The following is an 18,434-nucleotide window of genomic DNA, read 5'->3' as shown; positions in this document are numbered from 1 at the left end:
AGGTAGTACAGTCTGCTGATGGGAAATACAGTATTACCCAAGGGACTTCAAAGAAACAAGAAGATGTTTGAGTTGCACAGTGAGCTAAATTATGCAAGTTGCAGAAATCATAGGTGTATGACACCTAGTATGACACATTTCTGATCAGTTTCTACCCTCTAGGGTGGCAACAACCTGGTAGATCCATTATGGATTAGGTTTCTAAACTGTTTTGGTGTCATAAACCCCTTGAGTCTTCTAGTGAATCCAATGGACCTTGTCTCGGAATAATGTTTTAAAATGTATAGCAGAAAGAAGAGAAATTATATTGAAATACAGTTCTGGCATTTGACCCCTTCGGATTTTTCCAGCATTTCTACTCTGCCCACCTCTCCTCTCACGTCTACCAAATAGGCTTTCTTTACTTTATTCAGAAAGGTAAATGAGAGACACTCAAACAGCTCTGTAGATTATGGGGGTAACAGGGAGTATGAGATGGGCTACTGAGGAGGTGTTTTTGAGGTGACATCACTGTCTCCCTTCCTCTTCCTTTTCCCTTCCCTCTGAAAGCCTCCTCACTTCTCTAGCTCTTCCTTCCTTCCCTACATCAAGTCCAATTTTTCTCCTTTTACTTCTTGTCTATCCTCCTCACTCCTTGCTCAGTCCCGCCCACTTTTCTAGGCCCGCCCCTCCAGGGCCCCACCCTCAGGCCGCTCCTCCAGTCTAGGCCCCGCCTCCTCCTCAGTTTCCTGTCAATGACGCTGGGGCCGCTCGGTCGCCCCGCCCCGAGGCCCACAACAAGGGTGTCCGCGGCCTGTCCTCCAGGCGGAGGAGCCCGGACTGCGGAAGGATGGAGCTGGCCGCGGGCAGCTTCTCGGGGGAGCAGTTCCGGGAGGCCTGCGCCGAGCTCCAGCAGCCCGCTCTGGCCGGGGCCGACTGGCAGCTTCTAGTGGAGACCTCGGGCATCAGCATCTACCGGCTGCTGGACCAGGTAGCGGCCAACCCGCTGGAGCACCGCGGGGCCTAGAATGCGCCGGGGTCGACCTCCCCGCAGGGAGCGCGGGGCGGCAGTCGCGGAAGGGACAGGGGCGGGTCTTCTCCAGCTCAGGGAGGAGCTCCGCCCCGACCCTGTCTCAAGCCCTGGAGCTAGCGCAGGGGCGGTGCCGCCAAGTGACTGCGTGCAGATCCAGGGGAGTTGGAAAGTCATAGGAGTTCAGCCTCAGGTCAGGCCCCGTGGGGCATGTAGTTAGTTAGAAGTTAGTAACAGTTGAAACGTGGGTAAGCTGGTTCCTAGGCCCGTGCACACATCTGCAAGGGACGTTGATCCTCACTCTCCAATGCGTGGCATATGGGGGTCTGGGGGTGGGGGAGGGACGGTATCTTGGGGCTTGGATATAGGAGGAAAAGAAACAGAACTTTAAAAGGACTGGATGTGCAGGGTGGTGAGTGTCGGGGGTTACCGAGAAGGGCCCTGCTATTTTAGTGACTGGTTTCTTTTGGTTGTTGCCCCTTCCTTCCTAGTTGCACTTGGTAAGTTGAGTCCGAAGCTTCAGGCAGAAGGAGTAAAGATGTAGGAGAAATGGGATTGGTTGTTAAAGTCTTTGCAACCAGGTAGCCATCCAGGTGGAAGGCATTGCCTCTGAGGCCTGTCATCCAAGGCTTGTCATCAGTTACTTTGTGTAAGAGTCGCAGCATGGCAAGTAGGTTAAAAGTCGCCTGCAGGCAATGTGGGTGAAATTGAAGTTTCTTAATGCAGGATCAGGGTATTATAGTGGTAGAGTTAGGAGGATACCTCATGCTCACCTGGTTAAACACCAAGTTTCATAGGTGAAAGCAACAGGCCTCGAGGGTAAAGTTACTCCTGAAAGGGCCCAGATAAATGAATACCAGAGGTGGGATTGGAGGGTTCATGATCTTGTGAATGTCAAACATGTGGTTGCCTTTTTAGGCAATTGCATTTTTGTTTACATCAAATATAGTATTTTTATCTTTTAAAACAGAAAACAAACGTTTGCAATATTTAGAAGTTGCTCACCTGTTAAACAGGAATGAAAACCTTGCTTGCCTCATTGCAGGGTTGTTAGGGGATTCAAATCCAATCTGTCAGATATGTGTGAAAATTTGATAGCTGTAGATAACTCTACAATGCACAGGATAGTGACCCCCTACCTCTCCCAGGGAAGAATTATCCAGTCCCAAATTGTAATATTGCCAAGGTTGAGAAATCCTACTCTAAATAAATGGAGAATATAGGTATTATGAAGAATTTTCTTGTCTAAATACATACATATTTCCTTTGGAGGCAGTCCGTCCCTCTCCAGTTAGTGGGACTATAAAACATGCTACTTTGAATACTTACAAATTAGTACGGCTGGCCTTTTCATAATCCAGAACACAGCAGATACTACAAGTGGATAAGTGCCGTATTTACTTTTTTTTCTGTATACAGATGTTATATCTTGATGGATTACTCACTCAAGAAACTCTGAATACTTGCTGTGTACAAGGACCATTGGGTATAACAAGATGATCAAGAGCTCACAATCTAGAAAAGACAGAATTAGTTTCTTAGTATAACTTTAAAAGGCACCTTAGTTTGAAAATTGATACATTTTCAGACAAAGTCTTTCTTTTATTTTTTATGTTTTAGAGATGAGGCCTTGCTATGTTGCCCAGGTTGGTCTTGAACTTCTGGGCTCAAGCAATCCTCCTGCCTTAGCCCTCAGCCTCCCAAAGTGGTAGGATTACAGGGATGAGTCGCCACACCCAGTCAGACAAAATTCTTTTATCTTCTCTGCTATTCCATTTTTCTTACCAGCCACATCAAGACTTTGGCCAAGTTTTGTTGATTCAACTGCTCAGACATATCTAGCATCTGACTTATTTCCTCCCATTTTCTTTTCTTTATCTTTGCAACTTTGGGTACTCAGCACCCCTCACTTAGAATTGCAGTGACCTCTTAACTAGTTTCTTGGCCTACCATCTCTCTGCTCTTGTCTATCCTACACCTTACAGTGCAATCAAACATCTGAGAAGCAGTGATCTTATCACTACCTTTTCAGTGGCCTATTGATTGCAGAAATAGTAATAATCATCACTGTAATAGCTAACATTTATTGCGTGATTTCTTATAATTCAGGTGCTAAGTGTTTTGGAAGTACTGATTTACTCAATACTTGCATCAACTCTATGATAAGGTGCTATGATGATCACCTTTTTACCTATATGTAAATGATTGCATAGAAAGGTTAAGTTGGTTGCTCAAGATTCCAGCTAGGATCCAAGCCCAGCTGTCTGCCTCCAGTTCTGTGCCTTCAACATGCTCCTACATTGCCTCTCCAAACAGAAGGCAAATGCTGCCTGGTGGGTACACTGAACTAATTTGGTCTCAACTCACATTTCCATCATTCTCTTCCATTACTTGTCCATAGACCTGGCATCTTCTCCTCTAGCCAGCCCAGACCACTGTGCCATCTTCCCTGTATAAAGACAAGGCAGTTGAGGTCTAGGGAAAGTCAGTGACATATGCAAGGCACATGGCTAAGAAGTGGTGAATGAAACTGGGATTTAGATCCAAGTCCATCTGCCCATGAAGCCCCTACTCTTTGCCCAAGCCACACATGCTCTTTTTCTAATAAAGCTTCCCGCATGTGGGTTGGACCATTTTAGGAGGGTGAGTCCTCATTATTGGAGGTACAGTATTGTGTTGGAGAATAAAACTCAAACTGTGTTTTTTTCATTATCTCAACATCACCGACAACACAGTAGCACAGAAGACTCCTGTGACCAAATGTCTGAGGATTTCTCCCCAAACACCAAGTAAGCAGTCAGTTGTGCAGTGGACATCACCTAGGTGTCCTCCTGTTCAGTGTTGACACTACCTACCTGGAAATAGTGTCAGATCCCATAGGTTGAGGTCCCAGTCCCACAAGATTAACCCCCTCTTCCCTGCCACTTGCAATGCTAGTTGAAAGCCCCAGGTTGTTTTACCTGTGCTTCTGACCAACTGGCTATAAATAGGGGATCCCATGGCCCTCTCCTTGGATTCAATTAATTTACTAGAGAGGCTGACAGAACTCAGGGAAACACTTGCTTGCGTTTACTGGTTTATTATAAAGGATATTACAAAGGATACAGATGCATAAGATGAGGTATGGGGGAAGGGTCTTGGAACTTCCATGCCCTCCTTGGATGCGTCACTCTGCAGGAACCTCTTTGAGTTCAGCTATCCAGAAACTCTCTGAACCCCGTCCTCTTGGGCCTTTTATGGAAACTTCATTGGCTAGGTATGACTGAAGCATGGACAACAGTGTTGAAATGTGACTGGACAGAAAGGGTCTGAGCTCATATTAATAGACTGATTGGGGAAAGCCAAGAAGGCCTGTCCAGATTCTTCAGGCCTCTCCATGCAGCATTCCTTCTTCCAGGGTATGGGGCAGGACCCTCCCTGGGATGAAGGTCTTACAACTCTTGGCTCAACTCCTGAGGCCTAAAATGCACCAACATACAAAAGACTATAGCAAGGGCTATGAAAGTTATGAACCAGGAACAGTGGATAGAAACCTATATGTGTGTGTGTGTGTGTGTGTATTGGATGTACAGTACTGGAGTATGTATGTGGGTATGTGTGTATACTCTGTCCAATACACACACCCAACACATATGTATACACACATGTGTAAATTATATATTTATATACACACATATATGTATAGGTATATATTTTATATATGTAGCTCATAATATCACAAGTACTGTATTCAGAAAGGAGACCAGAGACCATTTGTTTATATACTTCATTCAGCCTTTATTGAGGATCTGCAGTGGGTCAGATTTCCATCTATGGAAATGGATCTAAGATAGAGTTGCTCCCCTGAAGATTCTCGTGGCTTCGTTTTGAAGTTATGGGCATCGGCTGGACTGATGGTCCTTTAAGGACCCAATTGTGCATAGCATGCTTGCTACTGTGTGGTACGAGCTGGTTGTGATGACCCTTTGCTTTGCTTCCCACAGTCAGCATAGAGGTGGCCAACCTAAGGCCAAAGCTATGTGACTTCTTGGGGCTCTTGAACAGGATTTGAAACAAGGATAGAGAAAAAGAAAATTGTGACCATGATTTAAATGATGCTGTAACAAAGTTACTGTTATGTGTTTTTAAAAGACTGAAAGGAGTAGAGGCTCTTAAAAGAGATTTCAATGTAGCAAATTGTATTTTAAAATAAAAATAATAGAATTATATCCTTTATTTAGTAGACACAAATGATTCTGAATCCCGTTCTTGGACAAGTGGGCAATTTTGATGTACAACATTTGATGTACAAAATTTTGATAATTTTTTTTTGTTTTCTATTTTTCTATTAAATCACAAAGTTTTGGACTGGAAAGTTACTTCTAAGCCATGCTGCCCAACACCATCATCTTTTTCCTCTACTTCTCCTTTCTTTGCCTACTCTGTTTCCTTCCTCTCTTATTTCTTCTCCATATTGTAATGATAATAACTTTATTTGATGCTGCAAATTATAAATGCTGTCCTATAAGTTTTCATTTATCCTTCTAAACAGATGTGGAAGATAGGCAAGAACGGGCTTACTTTACAAATGGAAATAAGATTCAGAGTTGTTGAGCGAGCCACATAAGACCTCATAACTAGTAACTAACATGAACAGTCTACTATGATAAACTCAGTACTAAATACACAGCTTGCTTCAAGACAAGAACTACATTCTGTTTCCGGCAGCTAAAGCAAAACTAGACCAGGGCTGCCATGGGTATTGTGGGAAAAGCATGGATTTTGGAGTCAGATAGTCCTGTGTGAGACTTTCAGCTCTGTTCCTCTATCATTCATTCATTCATTTGGGAGATATTCATCAACTGCCTCCCATGTGCTACTGTCTTCGCAGACCCTGGGGATAAGTGGTGAAGGAGGAACGTGGTGCTGCTGCTTCAATGAATGAACTACTTGAACATGGATCATATTCATTGATGAGAATAAGCCCGTAGTATATGATGAAATGTCCAGTGGGAAATACTATAATGTGCTTTAAAGAAAATGCTATAAAGAAAATAAAGCGAGATAAAGGGATAGAGAGATGGCATGGCAGGGTAGCCAGGGGTGATGTGATGTGTTTCAGATAAGGGAGTCCAGAAAGACTCCCTGTGGAGGTAACATTTGGCCAATTTGAATAATGCAAATATCTGGAGGAGAAATGAATCTGAGAGTGTTTCTCAAAGTTCAAGCAGATTGGAATCACTTGAGAGAGCTTTACAAACAATACCAAGCCCTACCTTAGGGATTCAGGTTTAACTGGTCTACGGTGAGGCTTGGGTGGTCCTTTTGATAGGCTCCCCTTCACATAGGGGTTAATTATTTTGTCCTCTCTACTTCTGTGTATGTTTGAAATCTTTCATAATAAACCATTTTTTACACACGTGTGTGTGTATTATGAATGTGTGTGTGTGTATATATGCACACACATATCTATATATAAGCTTATCAGGAGATTCACATGAGCATGCTGGCTTTTAAGCCATTGAGATAGAGGGAACACTGGATGCTAGTCCCTCAGCTAGGCTGAGCTTGCCTCGTTTTCCAGGAGGAGCCAGGAGGCCCACAGGACTGGAGTGGATATGAGATTAAAGAGTAGCCAGGGGCCAGGCCCCACTTACTGGCCAGGTGATATTAATCAGTTACTTTTTCATTTTGAAATCTCAGTTTCCTCATTTGCAAAGCCTGGATAATACTTACCTTTCAGGGTTGTTGAGAGGATTGAACGAAATGATACATGGCAGAATGGTTCTCAAACTGAGTGTGTGTTAGAATCTCAAACTTGAGCATGCATTGAGTGTGCATTTAGATATATATGTGTACACACACATATATATGTGTGTGTATATACACACAAGCATGTATTGAGTGTGCATGAGAATATATATACACACATATATACACACACATATGTGTATATACACACACAAGCATGTGTGTATATACTATGTATTCTATATAGAATATATATATTCTATGTATTCTATATAGACTATATTCTATACATTCTATATAGAATATATATATTGTAAATATTTCATACAATCATCTCAACAACTCTGAAAGGTAAGTATTATCCTGGTTTTGCAAATGAGGAAACTGAGATATGCACACACATATATGTGTATATATATGTGGAAAATACAGTATGTGTATATATATATACACATATATATGAATATATACACATGTATATATGTGTGTGTGTATATATATTCTAATCACACTCATCAATGAATGTAACCCACATTCTTATCAATGAATATGTTCTATGTTCATGTATGTGTGTGTATAGATAGATACTCTTCTATTATATTTCTAACCAGCTGCTGAGTGATGCTGAGGCTACTGGTCCAGGAACCACACCTGGAGAACCACTGGTGGATGGGGAGCATCTAGCATGGTGCTGAGGCAGTTCTGACATTGAGAGCTAAAGTCAGAGGCAGTAGAATACCCTAGAGATGAGATGCAATGGAAATTGAAAGGTGAAAGTGAGACCAAAAAATGTCTTAAAACAAAAGCAACATCCATCTTAGGACTCCCTCTCCCTGATGTTTAAGTGAGTGGCTACTCGGGAGTAAATGTGGTGCCCTGAGCAGTGCTGAGAAGTTCTCCTGGGAGAAGGGTCATGGATCACTTAGAAAAGCTCTTCCAGTGATCTGCAGGCAGGCCTTGCAGGAGCTCTGGGCTTCGTTACTATGCCATTAACCACTGCAGCATGCCTGTAGAGGGTGAAACCAGCGCTCAGAGGCTCACAGCTTCAATTTAGAAAAAATAAATGTTGGACTGAAAAACTCTGGCTGATGGCTTGACTTATTAAGTTTTTAAATCTAAATGCCTGGCACTGTGAGAAGGGACAGCCTAAATTGTGTCTTTGTCCTTGAATAGGGCTTCTAATCAAAGAGTTTGGTGAGGAGCAGACAGTACTTTCCCAGGGACTGCTCTTTCCTGTGCTCTTGACCTACTAAAATACTCAAAAGGCCAGCAAGATGGGAAAAACTGCAGGCTGGGCTGAGAGAAAGTTTGGCCTTTAGAGAGAAACACAGATTCAACTCACAGGAGAACAGATGTCACTCTATAGATGTGAAATCCCTACTTCTGTTTCCCCAGTTAGCATCGTGAACCACTTTACTTCAGGATTGTAAAGCTGTTCTGCTCCTTTCTCTCACCCTTCTGATTACCAGCGTGATTGATAGGATAATTCTTGAGCCCTGGTCACTTACGGAGCTGAAACTTAATTGTGGGCAGGGCCACCATGTCTCCAGGACAACCATCTGTGGCATTCTACTTCCCACCATAGACCAAGGCCAGCTCCTTCATTTCTGTCTCCCTTGAGTGTGCAACTGGATGGATAAGTTAGAGCCTCAGGTTTTCCCTCTCCTTGCTTTTCTCTCTTAGGATAAGTCTGTGGGTATGAGGCCATACGAGAATGCTGGTCTCAAGGTTCAGATTTGGTGGAAGAAGGGGAGAGCAAGGAGTAAGATGCCTCCCTTCTGTCTCCAGATATAAGCCAAGCTTTATGCTCTCACTCTGTCTTTCACCAGATTGCTGTATGACAATTACACAGGTGGCTATTAATGAAACAAAACACCAATGTTTCATTCAGCCTTGGGAATCCCTTGAGAAGAGAGGTGACTTGTAGGGAAGGGTATAGGCATTCAGAATGCTTGGACATAATACCATACCAACATCTGGAGTGAACCAGCGGGTGAATCGGGGGCAGTGCTGAATGGAGGTTCTTGTCTCTATAAATGTGCCTTTTCTGGACATTTTGCAGAACATCTTTAAGCCTCAGTTTTCCTGTCTGAAAAGTGGGTTTACTGATGGTCCATACCTCGTATCATTATTTGGATTAAGTGGGATAATCCATGTAAAAGCACTTGGATCTGTGCCTGCTATTCAGTATATACTCAGTAAATATCAGCTATCAGTATTTTACCCAGCTGTGTGCAACCCTTAGGGATTAGACCTATCACGTTTTCTTAGAGAGGTCTTACATGTTTAATCAGATTTAGCCAACTGTCTGTCTTTGTAACAGAGTCTTGGCACATACTTCCCAGCAGCAGCTGCAGCTTTGACTTCTGCCATTAGAACTGCTTTACTTTGATGAAAAATGCTTACTTTTCATACCATCTGAGTCTATTACTTGCCCCAAAGTGGATGGACTTGGACAGCTTTTAGATAAATAGATTGGGGTGGGGGAGGTTTCCTGTCCCTCTGAGGATTGGAAATGAGCTCTTCCGTGACAGGCAAAGAGAACTCAATGCACGCTCACGAGTGCATTCACAGGATTTGAGAACAGGTGATTTATCAAGACCGCCTTGTAGTTAGTGGTGTAAATTCAGATAAACACCATAAATTGGAGGGAATGAGTGGTGCCTTTCTCCAGGCCTGGTTGGGTGATGGGACATCTACAGGGGATTACTCCTGTGTGGGGCTTGCAAAAGTCATTTGGAAACATTATGACATTTTGACACATCTCATATGTGAATGCATAGTATCTCTTTCAGAGTTTATTCTGCTTGGGACAAATAAGTGTACTATTGACAATAATATTTCTCAGAATACTTTAACCCTATAAATATAATTGAGAATAAATTGCACAGCTGTTTTTTTTCCATGCATTTGAATCATCATTGCTAAGACATATACCAGTTTAATGTTTAGACAAGTTAGCCAGAGTAATAGCATCTCAAAAACTAGTGATAACAGTAACAGATTTCATGACCATGCGTTCCCCTGTCTCCAGCCTCCATTTCTTCACTTATGAATTGGAGCTAACGATGCTTACATCACAGGATTATTACAAGTATTCATGATTAAGCACAGCCTGGCTTAGAGCAGGTGCACTATAGATATTGGTTTTCCTGACAATATACATTACAGTTCTCAATCCTAGTTCTTTAATCTGGAAAAAAGAGATCATCATACCTATCTTATTAATGAAATAATAACCTACCTTATTAATGGGAATGATATCTAATATATACTAAGTACTTATTATGTGCACCACATAATAGAACTTTAGATGGATTATCTAGTTTAATCCTCATAATCATTCCATGAAGTAGAAACTTATTAGACCCATTTTGCAGGTTAGTAGCGGAGAGTTTAGACTCTACCCAGACGGTGAATCTGAGCCCATGTTATAACCACCACACTGTCTTTTCTGACTAGCTTTTCTGATTTATGAGACAACACTTTGGAATAGTGTATGGAAAAACTTGGCAAAGTACCTCATCTGTTGAAAGTGATGATATTCATCCTTTCCCTATACCTACCTTTCTCCTGGTTCTTTCCTGAACCCCTCAGAAGCAGCATCTAAAAAAAATACTTCTTCTGGCCCTTTGGAGGCCTGTTGGGCAAACACACCAGGCTTAGGGACTCAGGGGAACATCTCAGTGGGAGGTCCATTCTGGGTGGCCTGGAGCAGGAGTACTGGCTTAGGGAAGGAATGGGTTCTCATCCAGGCTTTGCCACCAACAGCGTCATCAGCTGACTCTTGGCAAGTCACTCATATTACACAGTTGAGCTAAGACCCCTTCCTGCTCTAAGATCCTGTGTGATGGGTCTTCTTTATCTTTATCATTACTTTGTGGTCTGGAACAATGATTTGGGGATGACATGCAGAGAAAATACAGCTAAATAAGGAGACATTGTAGGGAATAGGAGGGGCCAGTGTGCAAAGACACCACCATTTCTTTCTGTCTGTCCTGTTACTAGCTGTAGGACTTAGGCAAGTAAGGTGGCCTCTCTAAGCATCATTTCCTTCTGTAAAGACAGAGATAACACCAACTTCCCTGTCTACATCACAGGGCTATCTTAGCTGTTACATGAGAGAATGAATATAAAACTTTGGAAAGTGGACCATGCTTAGAAAAACAATTACTAGTATTATTGAAAGACTGTATAGCAGGTCAAAGGGATTAGAAAACTCCTTCAAATACAAGATACATGACTTTTGCAGTATTGCTAATAAATCACCAAGGGAAACAGAATCCAATCTGCAGTCAAGTAGAAGCCTCTGCTTGATTTCTTCTTGGGATCAAGATGTAGTGAATACCAGCAGGTATTCACTCTGTCTACTGTAGCAGGTATATATAAAAATATATAGACCTACTGGCATTATATATAAACATATATATCTGCTGATATTATATATAAATACATATAAATATGTGTAACATATATTCTATATATAACGTATTTATATAGAATAGTATATATTAGATATACATTTATATATATTTTCTGAGTTACTAATTCACAGGAGACAGTAATTTTATAACATGGCATGTAGGGTTTTGTATGCCTTTGTGTAAAACTAAATGTTGTACCTCAATTTAATATCCATTAAAGTGTCCATTATCTCTTCCTTTCCTTGACAGTGCATTTTAGCAACATTTATGTACTTCTGTACTGTTTTAATGAATTTACGTGTAATTACATTTCTCATAAATATTCATAAGTCTTATCAGCACTATTCTGTCAGCCTACTTTTTTACCTTGATGTCAAATTTTTAAAAATAAATCTGGACTTGGTAAGGAGAGACTTGTGTTCAAATGGGTTATTTCAAGGAGTTAGGGAAAGAAGTATTACAGTAGGAAGAGTGCTTTGCCGATAAGCTCTGCAGGCATCTTGGGGGTTGCAGAGCTGTTCTTTTATAACCACGAGCAAAGAACGTTAGAAAGAACCGTATGCGGGGATGTGGGATGAAAGGATGGTGTGATCGGATAGCAGATCAGCGAATACTTTGCCCTAAGCCCAGCCTGTTTTCAGGAGGGACTGTATGCTGGCTCTGGTTTAGGATAGGCCAAAGTTCAGGGGCCTAGAGGAAGGAGAAAAGTTCAGCCAGTTGGGTTAACAAGCATTTTGTTCTGGTTGATCAGTGGGGGTGGGCAGCTCAGCTAATCATTTATAAGACAAAGAAAGGGAAATTTGGAGGGTCTGTGTCTGGCCTTGTTGTAGGTAAATGGGGGCATCCATGAGTCTTATCTAAGTCATACAGGGAAGGGTAGTGGATCTCTGCGGTAAACTTTATGAAACACAAAAGGTGGGGGATTTCTTAACCTTCACTGTAATCTAGGATGGCAGGGTTCAAATAAAATTCAGCATTGCTGATAAGGACCACTATGTCAATTAGGATTGTTTTTAGCTACAAGTAATAGAAAATTGGACAATCAATGACAAACAGAGGCACGTTTATCTTACCTAATAAATAGGTGAGAGTTCTACCTATTGGTAGAGTTGCTGTCATTGGTTTAGCAATCAGTGATGCCAGCAACCCTCTGAGTCTTTCTACTCGATTTCTCATGTTGATTGCCTCTTGGTCATAGGATAGTTGCGGCAGCTCCCACCATCATGTCCACATTTAAAACAGGGAGAAGTCACATGGCTACCTCTCCCTGCAGAGGAGGCCAGGGAAGTTGTTGGCTGTTTACATTGCCACAGGGGTTCTCTTAATAAAGAGAAGGAGTGTTTACCACATCAAGTCTTACGTTTCTTCTGGCAGTTGTATTCTGTACATGATACTGGCTAATTCTCTACTACCAACATAACCCTTTTACTATTTGAATTGTAGGAAACTAAATGTCTTATAACTGGAGCATTAGAAAAGTATCCAGTATATTTTAGTCTAGATAAGGAAATTGAGCCACTGTTAGAGGTGGTTTTCTGGAGGAGCTTCAGGAAAAGCCAAGAATCTCTTGAGTAAACTTCTTTGGAGTCATTTATTCAAATGTTAGTAAGCTTGGAAAAATAAAGCCGATGTTGCAAAGGATTTATATCTCTAATTTTAAAGAGATCTTACACATCAGATCTTATTATACTAGCAATAAAAGCTTTGCCAAATACGTTTTGCTTTTTCATATCAAATTGTTTGTATAATCAACGGCACCCAATGCTGGTGAGACGCTCCTTTGGAACTGGTGAGAGTACACACTTGGTACACATATTCTGCAAGGTTTGTAAAAAGAGACCTAAAATGTTTATCTACTTAACCTAAAATTTATCCCTAAGAAAACATTTGTAGTAAAAAAAAAAAAAAAAAAAAAAAAAAGAATTATGGACCAAGTATTCTACACAAACATGAATATTCTGGACATTTTTTTTCATAAAAATATTTGGAAACAAATATTTTTTGGAGAATAATTGAGTTAGGTATGGAGTCTTCATAACCTCAGTATAATATTTAGTTAAAAATAGGAGTACAAACTATTTATACCATATGATTCCCATTTGATAACTTACAGATATATTTATTTACTTAAAGGAAATATGTCAAATATTATCAGTAGATATTTTTGGATTATGGGGTTACATGTCACTTTTAAAAAATTCTTTTTGTCATTTTTATAATCTTTTTAATTATAAAAACTCTGTTTTTTAAAATGTGAAGTAAAAATGAGTGTGGTTGCTAAGATCCTTTTTAAAAAGACATAATGGGTGAGAAAATGCTTTGATTGGAGAATGCGGACCAGGCTGTCCAGCACTTGAACATTGTATTAATGAAGTAGGAAAGGTGTTGCCGTGTTATTGAGCATTTGGTTCCTCTGGAGCTCTGGCATTGCTCAGTCCTGCCTCAAAGGGAATGTTTAAAGGAAGTTGTCACAATAGTTCATTCTTCTGTATTCACGCAAATCATGGTTGTTCTATTTTTCTCTTCCTCGAGAACTTTCTGTTCTTTTTTTCTGTGCCATATAACAGGATGGAAGTCACTAAGGGTTGTAACTACATTTAGGAGAAGAAGGGAACCAGTTTAAGGGAACAGTGTGTCTTAATTTATGCAGATGTCCAATGCTAACTTATTTAAAGGTTGAGGAGGTCATTATCTTAACACATAAGAATTATTTTTGCTTAGAATGTGTAGAAACAAGGCCTCAGTATTCTTGAATAATTGCTGGTTGTCTCCCTTCTAAAGCCTATTGATGAAAACAAGTGTGTATAAGTGTAAATGTGTGGGTATATATAAATCCTTACTAAGTTCTCTTGTGTGTGTGTGAGGGGAGAGGGCAAGAGAGATAAGATGTTTATCTTCCTGACATTTCTCATTGGACCCTGAGGTCTGCCCTTCTGCTGGGGCATCCATGGCATGACACATAAGGGGTTCACATAGACTAGTTTGATATTTGCTGGTTGGAAATTCTTGGTATAAAATCGCATGCTTTTAGAGCTGGAAGATTCTTATGGATTCCATTTCAATTTTATGTTCATTTTTTGCCAGGTACTTTCACATACATCTAAGATTCCTAAACCGGGATGTATTTATCCCTAGGTTATACCACCCAACCCAGATGACCCTTAAAGCTTCAGTATCTCTAGAAAGATTCAGCATGTTTATTCCTTGACTTCCCCTTAGTCCATGGCACAGCGTTTAAGGAGAGGGCTTCATTTGTGCATGATTAACCAGTAACACGGCCTTAGCACATGGATGCGAGAGTTCATCCAAAAGTTCATGTTTGTTCATTTGTTTATTTGCCTTTGTGTTGAAATTAATCTAACAGCCATTGCTTTAATTTTAATAATAGAGCCTTTAGGCAGAGCTGAGGGTCAGGAATTGTAAGTTGCCCCTGTACAGAGAGTGAAATGTGTGCTGGGGCAACTCTAGGCCAGGACCCTCATGGACAAGCACATGGCTTACCAAGAAAACAAGGAACTCTCTTATCATTTAGAATCTAGAAAGGTCTTTTTCCAGATAAAAGGAACTTACATGATTTGAAGCAGATTTCTTTTGTTTTTCATTTTCAGTCTTTTATGCAGAATCAAAAAGAAGCAGTTGTTGAAAGATTCTGTCTTGGAATTGATAAAACAATGTGTTGGGTTTCACTATGCCACATGGCTATTTAAATTTAACCTCTCCCGAGAACTGTAGCTGCCTATGTGACACCCTTACTTGGATGCTTAATAAACATCTTAACCTCAACTTGTTCAGAAGAGAACTCTTAATTACGCCCAAAGCCCACCAATCACCTCTTCTCCAAGATTTTTCTATCTTAGAAGATGGCATTCCCATCTGCCCAACTTGGGTTATAAAAGTTATCCTCGATTCTTTGCTTTCCCTTTCCCCGGGATCTATCAACAATTCCTTTTTACTTTACCTCCAAAATGTATCCTTAAATCACTGACTCCTCGCCATCACTGTTGTTACCTCCCTGTTCAAATCACCATCATCTCTTATCTGAACTATTGCACTGGTCTTCTCACCCATCTCCTTGTTCTCTTATGATCTATTTTCTACCAAGCAGCAAGAATCACCTTTAAAAAATTAATTTGATTGGGTCATTCTTAAACTGAATTCTGAATCAGATCTGGTCATCCCTCTGTTTAAAGCCATCCATTAGTTTTCCATAGCAATGAGAATAAAATCTTTACCTCTTACCCTGGTTTCCAAAGTCCTTGGGGTCCAGCCCTGACAACCTCTGTAAACTCAGCTTCTGCCACTCTCTCTTTTATCCAGAGTTCTCCAGACCCCAGGTTGTTTAAAGATGCCAACCCATCAATCCGAGGACCTTCCTTCTACCAGGAACGGGCTTTTCCTATCTTCCTATGGCTGGCTTCTTCTAGCATTTGGAACAAGATGCTCTGATAAATGTTAACTCTCATAGAGGCCTTTCCTGATCACCTGATTACATAGATGTCCTCCCCATCCCTGCCCTTGCAAGACACCATTTATCACACAACTCTTCTTACCCTATTTAAATTACCTGGATGGCACTTATAGCTATCTCTAGCACTGCTGCCTACCTGAATTTAAGATCCCTGAGGGTAGGGCCTGCACCTGCTTTTTTACCATTGTGTCACCAAGACCACAGAGGAGGTCAGTGTTTGGCGTGGCATGAACTCCATCATCAGCTGCTTTTCATATGATGTGGAATTCAGCTTTCTCTCAACTTGGGAACCAATAGACATTTCTACCTGTTTTTATAGAAGACTGGACTTTATGAATATAAAGTCTTTGGTGTTCTGGAGGACTGCTCACCAACTCTACTGGCAGACGTCTACATGGACTTAGACTACAGAAAACAATGGGACCAGTACGTTAAAGGTGAGTGATGCTTGCTTTTTTTTTTTTTTTTTTTTTTTTGAGACACAGTTTCACTCTTGTAGCCCAGGGTGAAGTGCAGTGGTGTAATCTCAGCCCACTGCAACCTCCCCTTCCTGGGTTCAAGCAATTCTCCTGCCTCAGCCTCCCGAGTAGCTGGGATTACAGGCATGTGCCACCACACCCAGCTAATTGTTGTATCTTTGGTAGAGACAGGGTTTCTCCACGTTGGTCAGGCTGGCCTTGACCTTGAACTCCTGACCTCAGGGGATCTGCCTGTCTCGGCCTCCCAAAGAGCTAGGATTACAGACATGAGCCACTGCACCCAGCACTTTTTTTTTTTTTTCCAAATCATTAGAACGTAGATCTATTCTGACCAGGTGCAGTGACTCATGCTTGTAATCCCAGCACTTGGGGAGGCTGAGGCGGGCAGATAACTTGAGGCCAGGAGTTTGAGACCAGCCTGGCCAGCATGGTGAAATCCTGTCTCTACTAAAAATACAAAACCTAGCTGGGCATGGTGGCGCGTGCCTGTAGTCCCAGCTACTCAAGAGGCTGAGGCACTAAGAATTGCTTGAACCCAAGAGGCAGAGGTCGCAGTGAGCCAAGACTGCACTTCAGCATGGGCAACAGAGGGAGACCCTGTCTCAAAAAAAAAAAAAAAAGGTATAATCTCTTTTTATTTATTCTTGCCAGTAGAAAAAAAATAAAGTTAACTTCTACTACATAGTGCTTCCTATTAAATTTTGAAACAAAAGCATTTTAAATGTGGGACTGAAATGCACTTTTGCTATTGCTAGGACTTGCTCCTTACATAGTCTCAGACCCTCCCCACAGTTTGCTCTTGAGGCTCCTTTGCTGTCACTTTTAAGTTGTGTGATCCTCGCATGTGTCTACGTTGTCATGAAAGGGGAGGAGGTGCGATCCAAGTTTTGGTTTGAGAGTTGAATCAAAATTTTCCAAACAGAGAAGAATACATGTATGTGAGGAGGTGAGAGAGTGATGGGATGACTGGTGAAGGGCATTCTAGGCCCAGGGATCAGCATTAGTAAAGTCAGGAAAGCATGAAGCAATATGTTCAACAGCCGCCAGCAGTTTGGTGGTGTTGGGTTGGTTGGAGTAAGAGAACCTATCCTAGGTCTTCAACTACTGTTAGTACTAGTTCTACTACTACTATTGCTAGTACTGTTGTACTAGTAGAATTAGCTAATAGAACTAGTACTAGTAGTAGTCGAAGAGCTAGGGTAGGTTCTTCTACTACTAGGTGAACTAGGGCAGCTGTTGGGTCCAGATCCTCCAGGGCCTACCATGGTGACCAGTCTATGGGTCTTAGACTTTTCCCTGTAAGTGTTGCGTTATGAAAGACATCACACAGGGAATTCTCCTGCCACTTAGAGCTGGAGTAGCCTCTGCCAACCCGGTCATAGTGGAATGGAACTATGGAACTAGCCAAAGGCACATAAAGCCTTTAGTCAAGACTCTTGGCGGCAAGTAACAGAAAGCCAACTAAAGACAGCGTAAGAAGAGAAAAATGAGTTTATTAGTTCATGGCACTGAAAAAAAGTCTAGGTGTTTCTAACTTTGAGGACAGCTGCAACAGGGAACTTAAATAATTTCATCAGGATCGTTTCTTTCTCTATCTCTAGACTCTGTTTTCTCTGTGTTGACCTAATTCCTAGGCAGATTCTTATGTCATGGCCAAGATGTCCGCCAGAAAATCCAGGTTTATATTCTAACCATACAAATAACCCCAGAGGAAAGAGAATTCTACTTTTCTAGGGATGGCAGCCAGATGCCAGGATTGGCTCTTGTCAGCTCAGCTTGGAGTTTGTGCTTATTTTCTGTGGACATTCATCATGGTTTTCGGCAACTTAGCGTTCTCAAATACCCTTCCTATTTAGGGGGCAGTGGGATGCTTACCTATCCAAGGGAACAGCCAGACACTGTCTGTCCAGGCCTCCCTTGCAGCCAAGATACAGTCATGTGACATAGACTCTGCCAATAAGACCCACATGTGGCTTCAATTTGGAAAAGAGACACGCGAGGAAGCAGGCAGCATGGAAGATCCATTTTTCAGTGACCAGTGAAGGCATCTGAGTTTAGGGCAAACAACTGCTGAGACTCTGATGTTTGCTCCCCAACATCAACAGCTTTTACTCTGGGTTCTGATCCAGTGGAAGCAGCAGTTAGGCTTTGCTGGAACAGTGCTGAGGTTGGGAATCTCACTCTGGTCCATCCAAGAGCTTTACTAAATCACTTTTTGCTCTCAACTTGCTAGAGTGACTAACTACGACTCTGGACAGATCTGCCATCCCTGAATTAGTCACCATGGCCATGTCTTGCTCATTTTCCCAGCCCTGAAATTACTG

At 41.6% G+C, this 18,434-nt stretch overlaps 1 protein-coding gene across 10 annotated transcripts in view; it reads left to right on the top strand.

The window, feature by feature from the left end:
• The first annotated feature begins 752 nt into the window (after window positions 1-752).
• PCTP (phosphatidylcholine transfer protein) overlaps window positions 753-18,434 on the top strand; it is a 111,770-nt gene continuing 94,088 nt past the window's right edge. For all 10 annotated transcript variants that reach the window (XR_013406482.1, XR_013406484.1, XR_013406481.1 and 7 more), the window contains exons 1-2: window positions 753-970; window positions 15,951-16,068. Coding sequence is in view for 6 of the 10 variants with exons in the window: in XM_077971018.1 (XP_077827144.1) it covers window positions 830-970; window positions 15,951-16,068 (259 nt within the window). In the remaining 4 variants the exon portion in view is untranslated. The remainder of the gene's footprint in view (window positions 971-15,950; window positions 16,069-18,434) is intronic.

This window comes from Macaca mulatta, chromosome 16 (genome assembly GCF_049350105.2).
Source record: "Macaca mulatta isolate MMU2019108-1 chromosome 16, T2T-MMU8v2.0, whole genome shotgun sequence".
In the NCBI taxonomy this organism is placed as follows: domain Eukaryota; kingdom Metazoa; phylum Chordata; class Mammalia; order Primates; family Cercopithecidae; genus Macaca; species Macaca mulatta.
The sequence above is the reverse complement of the archived record's forward strand: the minus strand, read 5'-3'. Positions and strand labels throughout refer to the sequence as shown.